The sequence below is a fragment of a genome, unplaced genomic scaffold (genome assembly GCF_019419815.1).
Source record: "Pyrus x bretschneideri cultivar Hongxiangsu unplaced genomic scaffold, Pyrus_bretschneideri_v1 Contig15, whole genome shotgun sequence".
NCBI lineage: Eukaryota > Viridiplantae > Streptophyta > Magnoliopsida > Rosales > Rosaceae > Pyrus > Pyrus x bretschneideri.
The window spans coordinates 1,734,124-1,747,760 of record NW_025999446.1 but is presented as its reverse complement, the minus strand read 5'-3'; the positions used below and the strand labels follow the sequence as shown (position 1 = coordinate 1,747,760).

Here is a 13,637-nt window from a genome sequence, read left to right as displayed (position 1 = left end):
TTAGTTTGCTTGCAAACTTTGATCAGTTAAAAACTTTAACTTAGGGAAGGTGCCAGGAAATGAATGACCTGTAAAAAATTCCAAATTTATAGTCTGCGCTAACACTATATGGTATGGGACAATGAGAAATGGAGCAAAATGTTTTTTTTTTCGCTGTATCCAGAATACTGTATAATTGTAGAAGATGATGCAATGATGATCCGGATCCATAATGCTAACAATATAATAGTGCAAGATAGGTTATATATAGGTCAATAATTTCCGTCCTAATCAAGGTACAGGAGAGACATATAACCATAGAATATGATTAAGTTATGGACATTTCCTTGAGATAACATACATCTCTTTATTATCATCATGCATGATTTTGACTACTTTGTTCCATTGTTGTTCATCCTAATTGACCTTGTAAACCTGCTATGCCCCTGTTAATCATCGCCGCCTTTTGCGAATCAAACTAATTGTAGCGTGTTATATATGATATGATATTCTACTAAACCTTTGAATGCAGCGTCAATCTTATCATGATTCCTTCATAGTATGTTGGCCGCACAAAAGAAACTGATTTAATAATTAAAAATCTAAAGCAGTACTAGTTTGCTTGATGGAGGTTACTTTAGATGTTATGCAAATTTCATGAGCAGAGGTTTGGCCTAACAAGCTGTTTCCCTTATGTTTTCTAATCTCAGTTGTTTCACCTAATCACTCTTACCTACAATTCTCCTGGAGTCTCACCTACAAGTCTTGAATTCTCAAATATATATGTTTGTCCATGACCTAGCTAGGGGAGCAATGAACATTTTCTCTCTAGCACACAGGGCACAGCTGGACTAGGTATGAACAATTAGTTAATTATATATCGTTTTGTTGTTTAGAAAAGATGCCGAGTTCAACTCAGACCATATCCAAGAAATATACAAACCGGGTCAAAATTTTGCATCGCATAGACATTCTTGCTTATTTGATCTTAATTTTTTTTTTTGGGGGGGGGGGAGGGGAGAGGGAATGTGGGGGCGCATGTAATCCATTGACTTGGATATCTCTTGGAAAATGAGTGTAATAGGGAGTCTATAAATACCTATATTTCTCTTAAGGGAAAACTCACCAAAGAACTCTAGCTAGCTATTTTTCTAAAGCATTTTCTAAGTTCAGACTCTTTCTCTTCAGCTCCCTTTTATATACACAGCAGCATTTCAAAACTCTCAAGTGTCATGGAAAGAACCACCAGCATTCCCCTTCAGCCCCCAACTTATGGAAACATAATCACTGTTCTAAGCATTGATGGGGGTGGAATAAGAGGACTTATCCCAGGAACCATCCTTGCTTTCCTAGAATCCGAGCTTCAGGTAGAATATGAATATCTTAGGTTAATCTCATGCGAGGAATATATAGATATAAATGTTTTACGACTTGCATTTCACAAAACACATTCATTTGCAAATCATGCATCCAGTTTGCATTGCTAGTTTTTGAGGATATGCACATAACCTCACTGTGTGTTCTTTAAGCCTTGCATCACAAGACATAAAATTCAAGACTTCTCAATCAAACGTTACCATTCAATTTTGAGTCCGATGCTTTAACTTTAACGTGCTAGTATACATATTTGGTCATCTTCACCTTGCATGCATAATATGGTTATCCAGTTCACTTCTTAACCATCTCTCTTATAATGCTAGTACTCTATATTTTATTAACAACTGTTGCAAAAGGAATTAATGTCTTATATGAATTTAATTACTAATCTATATTTTTGTTGATCATGTTGCAGAAGCTGGATGGTGAGGATGCAAGACTTGCCGACTATTTTGATGTGATTTCAGGAACAAGTACAGGTGGTCTTGTGACTGCCATGCTAACAACTCCAGATGAGAATAACCGTCCTGTATTTTCTGCCAAAGATATAAAGGACTTCTATCTTACTGAGAGCCCTAAAATCTTCCCCCAAAATACGTAATGTTAATTTGCATAACTTTGATATAACTAATTTGCATATTGCAACATTTTTGGATATAAATACTTTCTTCCTGGTTTCTAATCTTAGGTTTAATAATTGACAGTTGTTGGTTGTTTCCTTATATTACGAAGATTATCAAAAGTCTAACAGGACCAAAGTACAATGGGAAGTATCTGCATAGCTTGGTTAGGCAAAAGCTTGGTGAAAAAAAGCTCCACCAGACATTGACTAATGTTGTCATTCCTACATTTGACATAAAGAATCTTCAGCCAACAATCTTTTCTAGCTTTGAGGTTCACCTTCTTCTCTTCACCTCTTCGGTTTGTTCTCAAGGTTTAATTTTACCCTTACATGCCTTGCTGGACATATATCTGTCGCTGAGTTATAATATCCACTTTTCTTGGGCGATCGATCAGGTGAAACATAAGCCATCTTTTGATGCCTTAGTCTCAGACATATGCATTGCAACCTCAGCAGCACCAACTATTCTTCCAGCTCATTATTTTGAAACCAAGGACCACAATGGAAATGTTAGAGAATTCAACCTAATCGATGGTGGAGTGGCTGCAAATAATCCGGTACATATTATAAATAGATCAAATAACGAATATTAGATTCTTTTAAAATAAATATTGTACAGGAAAATAACTTCAAGACAATTTTCAGACTTTAGTTGCTATTGGTGAAGTGACAAAGCAAATAATCAAGGGGAGCCCGGACTTCTTTCCTATCAAACCTATGGACTATGGACGATTTCTAGTCATATCATTAGGAACTGGCTCACCAAAAGCTGAATTGAAATATAACGCACATGATGCATCTAAATGGGGCTTATTGAATTGGTTAACCAGCGGAGGCTCGACACCGATCATCAATGTTTTCAGTCACGCAACTGCTGATATGGTTGATCTCAACCTTTCTGTGGTTTTCCAAGCCCTTCACTCGGAGAAAAATTACCTTCGAATTCAGGTATACTTATCTATTCGACTAATAACATGCATAAAATAATTATTGGAGTCAAGACTAAGATTGAAGGTTCAGATTTATTAAAAAATTCATTTGAATGAAAAAAAAAATAATACGCAGGATGACAAGCTGCATGGGGACATATCTTCTATGGATATAGCAACAGAGAAGAATTTGGACAATCTTGTGAAAGTTGGTGAAGGCCTATTGAAACAACCTGTTTCTAGGGTTAATTTAGAGACAGGAAAATTCGAAGCTTGTAATCATGAGACTAATGAAGAAGCCCTTATAAGGTATACAGATCATATATCAGTTCCTAATATATATTACCACATTCTATATGCTAATATCTGCTCTGATTTTAATTGATCCAAAATCTGAATATTGTAACTTATGCTTTGCAGGTTTGCAAAACTACTCTCTGAAGAAAAGTGGCTTCGTCTTGCAAAGTCGCCACAGGGTCAATGTACTGCAAAATCCAACTGATCATCAAATACACATTTTAATCTTTGTGTACACAGCTCATGATTCTTTGATTTAGTATACTGTTCAGGTAGTAAATTCAATATTTGTAAGTTTTTAGGTATGGGAGGAGCCAATAATCCAACATACTAAATTCTTTAATATTCTTTATGTAATCGAATAAATCCCCGGTGTGTACACAGCTCATGATTCTTTGATTTAGTATATTGTTCAGGTAGTAAATTCAATATTTGTAAGTTTTTAGGTATGGGAGGAGCCAATAATCCGACATACTAAATTCTTTAATATTCTTTATGTAATCGAATAAATCCCCGGTGGGTTTGCAAATGTATTCCTTTATTCTATTGTGATTCATCAAAAATAAAGTTAAAAGTATTGCAAGCAAAAATTCCTTTCCGTGTCAAATTGTTTTTAAATTATCACCCATATTTCTGTGTTATATTATGCACGTATTTGTGGGGAGACCTTTGGAGCTCTTTCGATAAAACGGCATAAATTCACCAACTCTTCTTAGTATATTACCTAGAGAGCGATATTACAACATTCCACTTTAAGAAGTTTTTTTGTTTGGCACTTTGTTGCTTGTTTAAACAAAAGGTTTGAGGGTTTTTTTTTCTTTCTCTGTAAAGGTATTAATGTTGCATGCAGAATCGTAGATACATCACTGTTGGAAACGTTGGTCACAAATTAACTTGACTATTTGGTCAGTTGGAATGAGACAATATTAATATAATTTTGCATTAGTCAAGTTGGAATGTGACTGTTACCAACAAGTCCACAAGCTTTAGTTTAATTGCGCAGCGACTTTAAAAATTGAGGGATAAAGTCATATTTGGTAAAAGAAGAACGCCGGCCACCATCTAACTCGGCCTCTGGGGGTTACACTTACTAATTTAGAGCATTTTTTTTATAGTACCATGAACAATCACATGGGCGGAAGAACCGGTCTTTCTTGGCACCAATATATGAATCATTCAGCCAGAAAGTACAAGCTCCCTATTTGGTTTTTCAAATGAACACCCCCAAAGCACAGCATCAGACATGAACACAAATTAATGATCAGTAAAACATTAAGCATGGATCACTAGGGATGGCTTTCTTTTTGGTTCATAACAATACCTGCATTTTCAGAGAGGTGGGTCAGCGGCACACTACTAATCAACACCGATATTGTCCCTAACTTAACTACATGGCTTGTATAGTCTGGCAAGTGTGAGTATTCAGCAATGTGAGACTAGTTGCAACTTATTCGAGCTCAGCTTTCTAACCAATTAACTGTCGTAGAATTTTGTTACATCAGGAGTATCGATCCGTTTTATTAATTGAAATTTAGTTTTTTGCTGATCTGTGCATAGTTGCACTGGTTCTTTCTTGAGAAATTACTGGAGTATAGCTAACAAAGCCTTATATGTTGGAGAAATATTGCAGACTTATTAATCTGATGAACATACTGCAATCTTATGATCTATTTTTGCATCCTTCAAATCTTGTCGAACAAATCCTCTAATAGAGTCATTGTGATTCTTTGCTTTTCAATTTTTTCTTTATAAAATTCATCCAACTCACTGCGGTGTAGTGTGCTTATATACTCAATGGTTTTAAATTTGTATGTACAGTATGCTCTAAAAACCACTGAAATTCCTACCTCTCACAACATGTAATTTTGAATCATCACTTCAGCAAGTTCAATCAAAATATAAGTTAATTTTCACTTTAGTTATATTGAAGCCTAATTTAATTATATCAGTCATGTGTTCTGCTAAAGAGAAGCATATATATCTCCAAGTCACCACAGGGCACATTCAATTAAGCTGGATAATTTTGTGGAAAAAATTATTTTCTGAACTGCAGTGTGATATATACACGGCATGAAAAAACAGAACCAAACTATTTTCCTCTCCCTTGTTGACAGGAGGATTAGAATCATACAATGATTATGGTATTGCTGAAGTATAAGGTTACTGACAGGACGACAAAATACTACATACGCCCTTAATCAAAAGTAAACGAAATAATCATGACAATATAGAACTTGATTAAATTATGCAGCATTACTTTACCATCAAGTTGAAGTTATATGGAGACATAATTGAATGGTAGACCAATTTTTTTATATCTTACAAGTAGTTTACATTTGGCCAATAGATCAATCACACTATCAACTTTTGGCCTTCGGATTGACCTTCTTAAGTTGCTGCTAAAGTACATTGCCGCCTTACACGAATCAAAATATATACAACGCGTACAGTTTTGACAAGGAATCTTATCATCATGTGGCTTGATTGAACGCAGCTGCACAGAAGAACTTGATAACCTTAATAATATTAATAAGCTTAAAATATTAGCTGCATGCTTGATGGAGGTTTGCTTTAACGCTAGGCAGCTCATGATCATATCAAGGGGTTTGAGTTTGTCTAAGCTTAGTGCATTTCTTATTAATCCTCCAATATGGCTTCACATTATAACCAACAAGTCTTATGCTTGGAGTCTCACCTACCAGTCTGCATTATCTCACAGAGATTAGTAAACAATTTATGATTAGATACAAAATGATTTTCATGTTTATAATTAACCTGCCATGCAACTTGATGAGCTCTATCCAAGAAGCTACTCCAGAATAGTTGAATCAAATTATAATCCACTGAAATTGCACTTAGTTGGGTGCATGCATGCATATGATCCAGTAACTTGGTTCATATTCTTGGAAACTTGATGCAAGAGGAGTCTATAAGTACCGTTGTACTCTCAAAGGCTAACTCACCAAAAAAGTCTAGCTATATATTTGCTTAAAGCCTCTTCTAGAATCCATCTCTCTCTCTCTCTCTCTCTCTCTCTCTCTCTCTCTCTCTCTCTCTCTCTCTGTGAAAGTGTCATGGACAGAACCAAGAGTATACCATTACAGGCCCCAACTTACGGAAACTTGATAACGATTCTCAGCGTCGATGGGGGTGGAATAAGAGGACTTATCCCAGGAACGATTCTTGGTTACCTTGAATCTGAGCTTCAGGTAGTCAGAATATTCAATGTCGTCTTCATATGCATCCTTATTAATTGCATGTCAGAGAACAGTTGCTAAATTATATTAATATTTCACATTACATACTAAATCTCGAATTTCATTGATCACGTTGCAGAAGTTGGATGTTGAGGATGCAAGAATCGCTGACTATTTCGATGTGATTGCAGGAACAAGCACTGGTGTTCTGGTGACTGCTATGCTTGCAACCCCAGATGAGAACAACCACCCGGTGTTTGCTGCCAAGGATATTAAGGAATTCTACCTCACTCACTGCCCCAAAATCTTCCCCCAGAAACAGTAATGTCTACATGTTCATGTCAATTTTTGTTTTAATATTGATACAGAACTTTTTCTTAACCCAAAAAAAAAAAAAAAAAAAAAAAAAAAAAAAAAAAAAAAAAAAAGGGAAAAAGCCCTCTCTTCCTGCATATATAGTTTCTAATATGAACATTAACGTTTTAAACAACAGTTGTCCATTGTTTCCGAAAATGACGAAGATTATCAAAGCCCTATCAGGGCCAAAATATGATGGGATGTATCTACATGACTTGGTCGGGCAGAAACTTGGTTCTAAAAAACTGCACCAGACATTGACTAATATTGTCATTCCCACATTTGACATAAAACAGCTCCAACCAACTATGTTTTCCAGCTATGAGGTAGGTTTGTTATTTTTTCCCCTGTTTATAGCAACCAAAAAAGAAGATATATAGCTGAATTTAATATCTGCTTTTCTTGGGTGCTCAGGTGAAAAGTAAACCATGCTTTGACGCTTTACTCTCAGACATATGCATTGCAACCTCAGCTACGTATCTCCCAGCTCACTATTTTGAAACAACTGACCCAGAAGGGGATGTAAAAGATTTTAACCTTATAGAGGAGGTGTGGCTGCGAATAATCCAGTATATATAAAAACTAATTCGAGCTTAAGACCTTGTATAACAGGTTAAACGTTATTTGGTTAATTAAATGTCTTCCAACATTATTTTTGGTCTTATTCCAGACTATAGTTGCAATTGGTGAAGTGACGAAGACAATAATAAATGGGAGTGAAGATTTCTTCCCTATCAAGCCCATGGACTACGGGCGATTTCTAGTGATATCTCGCCAAAAGCTGAGTTCAAATACCGTGCACATTCTGCAGCCAAGTGGGGTTTATTAGATTGGTTAACCAGCGGTGGGTGGAACCCCATTAATTGATGTTTTCAATCAATCAAGTTCTGATATGAATGTGATTATCATTTTTCTGTGGTTTTCCAAGCCCTTCACTCGGATGATAATTACCTTCGAATTCAGGTACTTAAATTAATTTTACCAGTTATTTGTTATTATTTGTTTGGGAATAAATTTCACATTGATGGGAGAAGGAATCTTTGCATATGCTTTTAAGTAATTGGGCTCATCATCTTGTCAATTGGTTTTATAGTAGAACCTCAACTTTTTTCATTATATCATAGCAAGTTGTCTTACGTATGAAGGCCAACAGCCACACATGTTCTACATCACCCAATTTATGTTATCCACTTGCTAGACTTAAAAATACACCACATGTAAGAATGTAACATCCCACATCGCCCAGAGGAGTGGATTCTCTATGAAATATATGTATATTTTTATCTCTACCTAACATGAGGCCTTTTGGGAGCTCACTGGCTTTGGGTTCCATTGGAACTCCTAAGTTAAGCGATTTCGCGCGAGAGCAATCCCATGATGGGTGATCCACTGGAAAGTTCTCATGTGAGTTCCCAAAAACAAAATTGTGAGGGCGTGGTAGGGGCCCAAAGCAAACAATATCGTGCTACGATGGAGTCAAGCTTGGGATATGGTGAGGGCCCAGACCGGGATGTGCCAAAGAAGAAATGTTGAAAATACATCTTACATTGATGAGATAAAGAACCTTGAATTTACAATTCCTTTTGTTGAAAATTTTTAAATAATAGAGAAAAAAAAATAAGAGTATTAAAAGATATTATCCCCTCCCCTAAACCCAAAGGCGGAGGGTCCTACACTTTTTGAGAGCACGCCCCTCACCAATGAACTCCGGGTGATCAACACCATGCCAAACAGTCAACAACTTCTCGTTAAAATATGAGAAATATAATCCTGCACATAGAGATTACATTTACTATTTAACTACCATGATTATCAATGAAATTGATACAAAAGACACTATGTTAAGGCTCATTTGAAATCTCTTTTGTAAGAATAGTTTTGCTCATGAAGTACTTTTATTAGAAGTGTTTCTGTTACAAATATGTTAAAAATTCAAGTATTTCTCTAAAAAAACGTTTAATCTATATATACATGTTTTTTCTTCCAAACATTATCATAAGCGTTTTTAATTGTTAGGAGTCCAAAACAGGTTCTAATCTGAGTTACCGACTTAATACTATGCATGGAATATATATATATATATATAGATATATATATATATATATGTATATGTATATTTATATATATATATGTATATATATGTGTGTATGTATGTATGTATGTATGTATGTATATTAATTGTAATAAGACAATTGAATGGAATAAACAAAAATGCAGGATGACACATTAACAGGACAAGTATCTTCTGTGGACAGCCGATAAGAAGAATTTGGATGATCTTCTCAAAGTGGGTGAAGGCCTGTTGAAAAAACCAGTTTCTAGGGTTAATTTGGAGACTTGCAGGGTCGAGCCTTGTAAACACGAGTCCAATGAAGAGGCTCTAACTAGGTACACCATATCAATTACCAAAACCAGATATAAATTTCCATAATTTTTGAGGTAGAATTTTAATAGTAACAGAAAGTTGTGACTTGTGATTCTCTAGGTTTGCAAAACTATTATCTGAAGAGAAGTGGCTTCGCCTTGCGAGGTCACCCGTTGGACATGCTGCAAATCCTGGATTTGGATGCTCACCGGATTCCCTCCTTGGGGATCCTAGGGATCAACGCATGTGGACTGTTGATAAAAAATCTTGCGGTCACAATTTTTTTCTTTTTTATATTTTTCACGTACAATGAGATTGCTTTACTTTTAAAAATATAAAAAATATTTAATTGTGACTGCACGATTTTTGATCAACAGTTCACATGCATTGATCCCTAGGATCCCCAGGAAGGGAATCTGGCGAGGATCCAAATCCACAAATCCTAACTGATATATGGCCCTAGCTATGAGTCTATGACCAAACTAGCCATGATTCTTTTGTTTTTGATTTTTGGATAAAATTCATGACTCTTTTGTTTTTGCAATTAATTTGATTGATATTTAAATTGTTGTAATAAAGTCAAGTTGGGGGCAAATGATCCATCTTACTGTTTAGATTATTCTTTGAAAAAAAAAAAAATTGTGTTGGAATAGTTTTCTTCCGAGTGTGGGAAACGCTAACCCAATGATTGACTCCCTTTCGTGATTGAATTTGTTTCTCATGGACCCGTCAAAGAATTGATTTTAAAGATTGATTTTTCGTACCAGCAAGCAACCAAACGAATGAAATAAAAACACAGAATGCTGAAGCAAAATGGAAAAATTATATACTTTGGTCGGAACTGCTCAGACTTTAGTCAGTTGGCAATATTGGGATAGTTAATTAATCTTTTTTGCATAATTTGGTTATATATGAAAAAATAATCAAATAAAGAATTAAAAGATGAAAAAAATAATCAAATAAAGAATTACAAGATGAAAGATAATCAAAACCAACAAGTTGAGTGGTCTTTATTGGGAGAGAAAATAGTGAATTTCAGCACTGAATTACAAGAGTAATTTAATTAGCACTAATTTCATCGTATGGTTAATTAATTTTCTATATAGTGTTATTTTTTTAAACTAAAAATGTATCTATTAACTAATTTTCCAAAAAAGAAAAGAAAAAAGAATTTTATTGAAGGGAATGACAAGTGTTTGTGAGAGAGAGCAGGCTGAGTTGTGATCATCAGTTGGAGCTGGTTACGGCGCCCTTTCCATGTGGTGATCTCGTTTCACGGACCTTCCTCTCCCTAGACAGAATTCCAGCAATCCTGCAGCACATGTAGATTGATTAATAATTAAGAAAACGAATAGTAGTCAGCAATGTTTAATCAATATTATGAACATATGATCATGCTAACATACGTATATATTGGAGATATTTGGTGAATGATGATTAAATTATATCTACCTTACGAGAGCCTCTTCATTTGTAGATTGATGGGCTGGTTCAAATACGCCGGTATCCAAATTCACCCTTGAAACAGGCTTTTTCAGCAATTTCTCTCCGACTTTTATAAGATTATTCAAGTTTTCCTCCGTAGCAATGTTCACTGAAGACACTGTCTTCTCCAATGTATCATCCTGCAAACATAAATTTTCCTCACTTAGATATGTTTCGACATATAATTGATGTTGCTTGAATTTATATACCATCTAGATTTATATAGCAATATAAGTATATTATGTTGTCAGAATTGTAAGTATATCAAACATATGTAGAAGGATCGATGTATACATACCTGAATTCGGAGATAACTTTTCTCACAGTTAAGAGCTTGGAAAACAGTGGCAAGGTGAAAATCTACCATATCACTACTGGCTTGGGTAAATACATCGACCAGTGGACAAGAACCTCCGCTGGTCAACCATGCCGCAAGACCCCATTTAGCTACGTCATTGGCATGGTACTTCTCCTCACATTTTGGTGAACCAGTACCCAACGATACAACTAAGAACCGACCATAATCAGTTGGTCTCATGGAAAAGCTGAAGTCGGAATTTCCCTGGTGAACTTCCCGCATCACTTCGCCAATAGCAACCAAAGCCTGATAAATGAAAAAATATTATTAGATGAAGCCGTAGTTCTAGTTGGTAATTATATTGTCATGGATAGATATTTTTACATGAAATATAGGTGTTTTTTATTTAAAGGGAGACAACTGGTGGCAAGCCACAATCTTTACTTTAAATTTATCCATATTCCTTAACTATGACAACTATGTGTTAATGTATACCGGGTTATTAGCCGCAACAGCACCATCAATGAGATCGAATTCTCTTGTTTCACCAGTGGAAGTTTTTGTTTCAAAATGATGTGCTGGAAGATAAGTTGGGGCTGCTGAAGTTGCAATGCATATGTCCGAGAGTAAAGCATTTATGCTACTCTTCTTCTTGGCCTAAAATCACCAACATATATACAAAATAAATATACATAGAGATAGAGCTAGCAAACTTTTCATAAAATTATTCCAAGCTGATAGTATCAAAAAATTAACCAACCTCATAGCTGGAGAAGATGGTTGGTTGGAGCCGTTTTATATCGAAAGTTGGGATTATAACGTTAGTCAATGTGTCGTTCAATCGTTTGTCTCCTAATTTTTCCTTCACTATCTTATGTAGATACTTCCCATCATACTTTGGTCCTGTCATAGCTTTTACCATATCCACGGCTTTACCAAATAGTGGAAAGCTGTTGTACAAGAAAAAAATGATATCTGATTGTTAGCCACTATATACATGTGAAATATATTAAAGAAAAGAAGCAGAGAGAGAAGATTTCAAAACTTGTATGTATGTATTCATGATAAGCTTATAAGAACATGCAAGGTCCCTTTCAAACAGATTTCAAGTTAAGTTTGTAATATTTAAGTAGGTACCTGTCCTGGGGGAAGATTTTCGGGCAGTGTTCGAGATAGAAAGCGTTAATATCTTTAGCAGAGAACAAGGGACGATCATGTTCATCTGGAGTGGTAAGCATGGCAGTCACGAGGCCACCTGTGCTAGTCCCTGCAATCACATCAAAGTAATCTGCTAGCCTTGCACCCTCACCATCCAGCTTCTGCATATGACCAACAAATTAAGGTGAAGATTAGTTAGAGTGTGCGAGCATATTATTCTGCATGAGATAAATTAAAGTGACGTTTAAAATCTTTTAATTTGAAGTTAAATTATGGGTTTGAATTGATATTTATACCTGAAGCTCAGACTCCAGGAAGCTGAGTATAGTTCCGGGGATAATCCCTCGGATACCACCTCCGTCAATGCTAAGAACAGTGACGAGGTTTCCATAAGTGGGAGACTGAAGAAATGATCTTGCTCTCTCCATTTGAGAAAGAAGAGAAGACATATTATGAATGATACTCGGTACAGGGAAGGGTACGTAGGAAGGAAACGGTAAGTAGGTACTATTTATGAACTGGAAGAAAAATGCAAATAGCAAACAAATTGAACCTTAAATAATGGGGTGATGACAAGATAATTGAGTGTAGGAACCTTGAGTACCTATCTACGCCTTATATAGAGATCTTTTCCCCTCCAACTTTGACCCAAAACTTGTAGATATCCAAAACAAGTTTTAGTTCGACCTATTCCAGACTTTTCAAATTAATTATTGCATTCTTGTGGACATGGTTAGTTAATCAAGGCATCAATTGAATCTTCTAGGTAATTACACTTTCAAGAATAATAGTCCACTTTAAATCTTATTTAAATTATACAAGTAAGATATTAACAATCAAATGAACAAATCACTATGAACATTTTTGGTGAATAAAGTTGGTGATTTCGTGCACCTTAAGTACATGCCCTGTTCTCGCATGTATGAATGGTAAAGAAAATTCATTCAAACAAGTAATAATCTTACAAGTGATACTATTTAAGCACACAAAATTGAGATTATTGGTGTTTGGTTCTTAGTCTTCAACATGACAAACGTTCTTGATTTGATTTTCTCCTAATTGTTCTGAATTGTTTTTCGAGCAAACGCATATACATACAATCCTGAGCCGAGTCAATTACAAGAATTGGTCAGACTTCGGGCTGGTTTGGTATTGCTGTGCTTTGAAAAAAAGCTGCTTCTGCTGTGCTGTGAGAATAAGCAGCTGTGAAATAAAGCAGCAGAGTGTTTGGTAAACTTTTTTGTAAAAGTGCTTTTGAAAAAAAAAAGCAGTATTAGAGTGTTTGGTAAACTTTTATGTAAAACAGATGTGAAAAAAAGCTGGTTTTTCAAAGCTAGGTTTTGCAGCTTCTTGTTTTTGGCTTTTTTTCATCCAAAACTGTGAAAAAAAGCTGAAGCTGAGTGTTTACCAAACACAAAAACAGCTCCCAGCTTTTTTTGATAGCAGCTTTTTTCAGAATCACCTCAGTACCAAACCAGGTCTTCAAGTGGCCTCTTAAACGGCAACAAATATTGTGGCAAAAAAGTCATCCCCAGACGACTAACTATAATTTTTGACACACATTACTCGACTT

The 13,637-nt window shown here is 35.5% G+C and overlaps 2 protein-coding genes and 1 pseudogene across 2 annotated transcripts; 2 read left to right on the top strand and 1 right to left on the bottom strand.

Annotated features, from left to right (window-relative positions):
• The first annotated feature begins 1,211 nt into the window (after window positions 1-1,211).
• LOC103959569 (patatin-like protein 2) lies at window positions 1,212-3,767 on the top strand. The gene is made up of 7 exons (XM_048580602.1): window positions 1,212-1,346; window positions 1,772-1,953; window positions 2,061-2,250; window positions 2,374-2,535; window positions 2,624-2,926; window positions 3,044-3,216; window positions 3,328-3,767. Exons 1-7 carry the CDS (start codon window positions 1,212-1,214, stop codon window positions 3,407-3,409), a joined length of 1,227 nt encoding a protein of 408 aa, XP_048436559.1. The 3' UTR covers window positions 3,410-3,767.
• A 1,781-nt stretch (window positions 3,768-5,548) lies between these two features.
• On the top strand, window positions 5,549-9,586 carry LOC125475437 (annotated as a pseudogene).
• A 521-nt stretch (window positions 9,587-10,107) lies between these two features.
• LOC125475601 (patatin-like protein 2) lies at window positions 10,108-12,625 on the bottom strand. The gene is made up of 7 exons (XM_048580574.1): window positions 12,361-12,625; window positions 12,044-12,225; window positions 11,667-11,856; window positions 11,402-11,563; window positions 10,907-11,212; window positions 10,576-10,748; window positions 10,108-10,435 (listed from the first exon to the last, which is right to left on the bottom strand). Exons 1-7 carry the CDS (start codon window positions 12,511-12,513, stop codon window positions 10,351-10,353), a joined length of 1,251 nt encoding a protein of 416 aa, XP_048436531.1. The 5' UTR covers window positions 12,514-12,625; the 3' UTR covers window positions 10,108-10,350.
• Window positions 12,626-13,637: the final 1,012 nt, after the last annotated feature.

Bases quoted from the DNA above. Each gene is read 5' to 3' on its own strand.
- LOC103959569 (XM_048580602.1), top strand. From the start codon at position 1,212: ATGGAAAGAACCACCAGCATTCCCCTTCAGCCCCCAACTTATGGAAAC. The intron at 1,954-2,060 runs GTAATGTTAATT...AATAATTGACAG, and splicing joins AAAATCTTCCCCCAAAATAC to TTGTTGGTTGTTTCCTTATA. The intron at 2,536-2,623 runs GTACATATTATA...GACAATTTTCAG, and splicing joins GAGTGGCTGCAAATAATCCG to ACTTTAGTTGCTATTGGTGA.
- LOC125475601 (XM_048580574.1), bottom strand. From the start codon at position 12,513: ATGTCTTCTCTTCTTTCTCAAATGGAGAGAGCAAGATCATTTCTTCAG. The intron at 12,226-12,360 runs GTATAAATATCA...GGTCATATGCAG, and splicing joins TCCTGGAGTCTGAGCTTCAG to AAGCTGGATGGTGAGGGTGC. The intron at 11,857-12,043 runs GTACCTACTTAA...CTTGTACAACAG, and splicing joins AAAATCTTCCCCCAGGACAG to CTTTCCACTATTTGGTAAAG.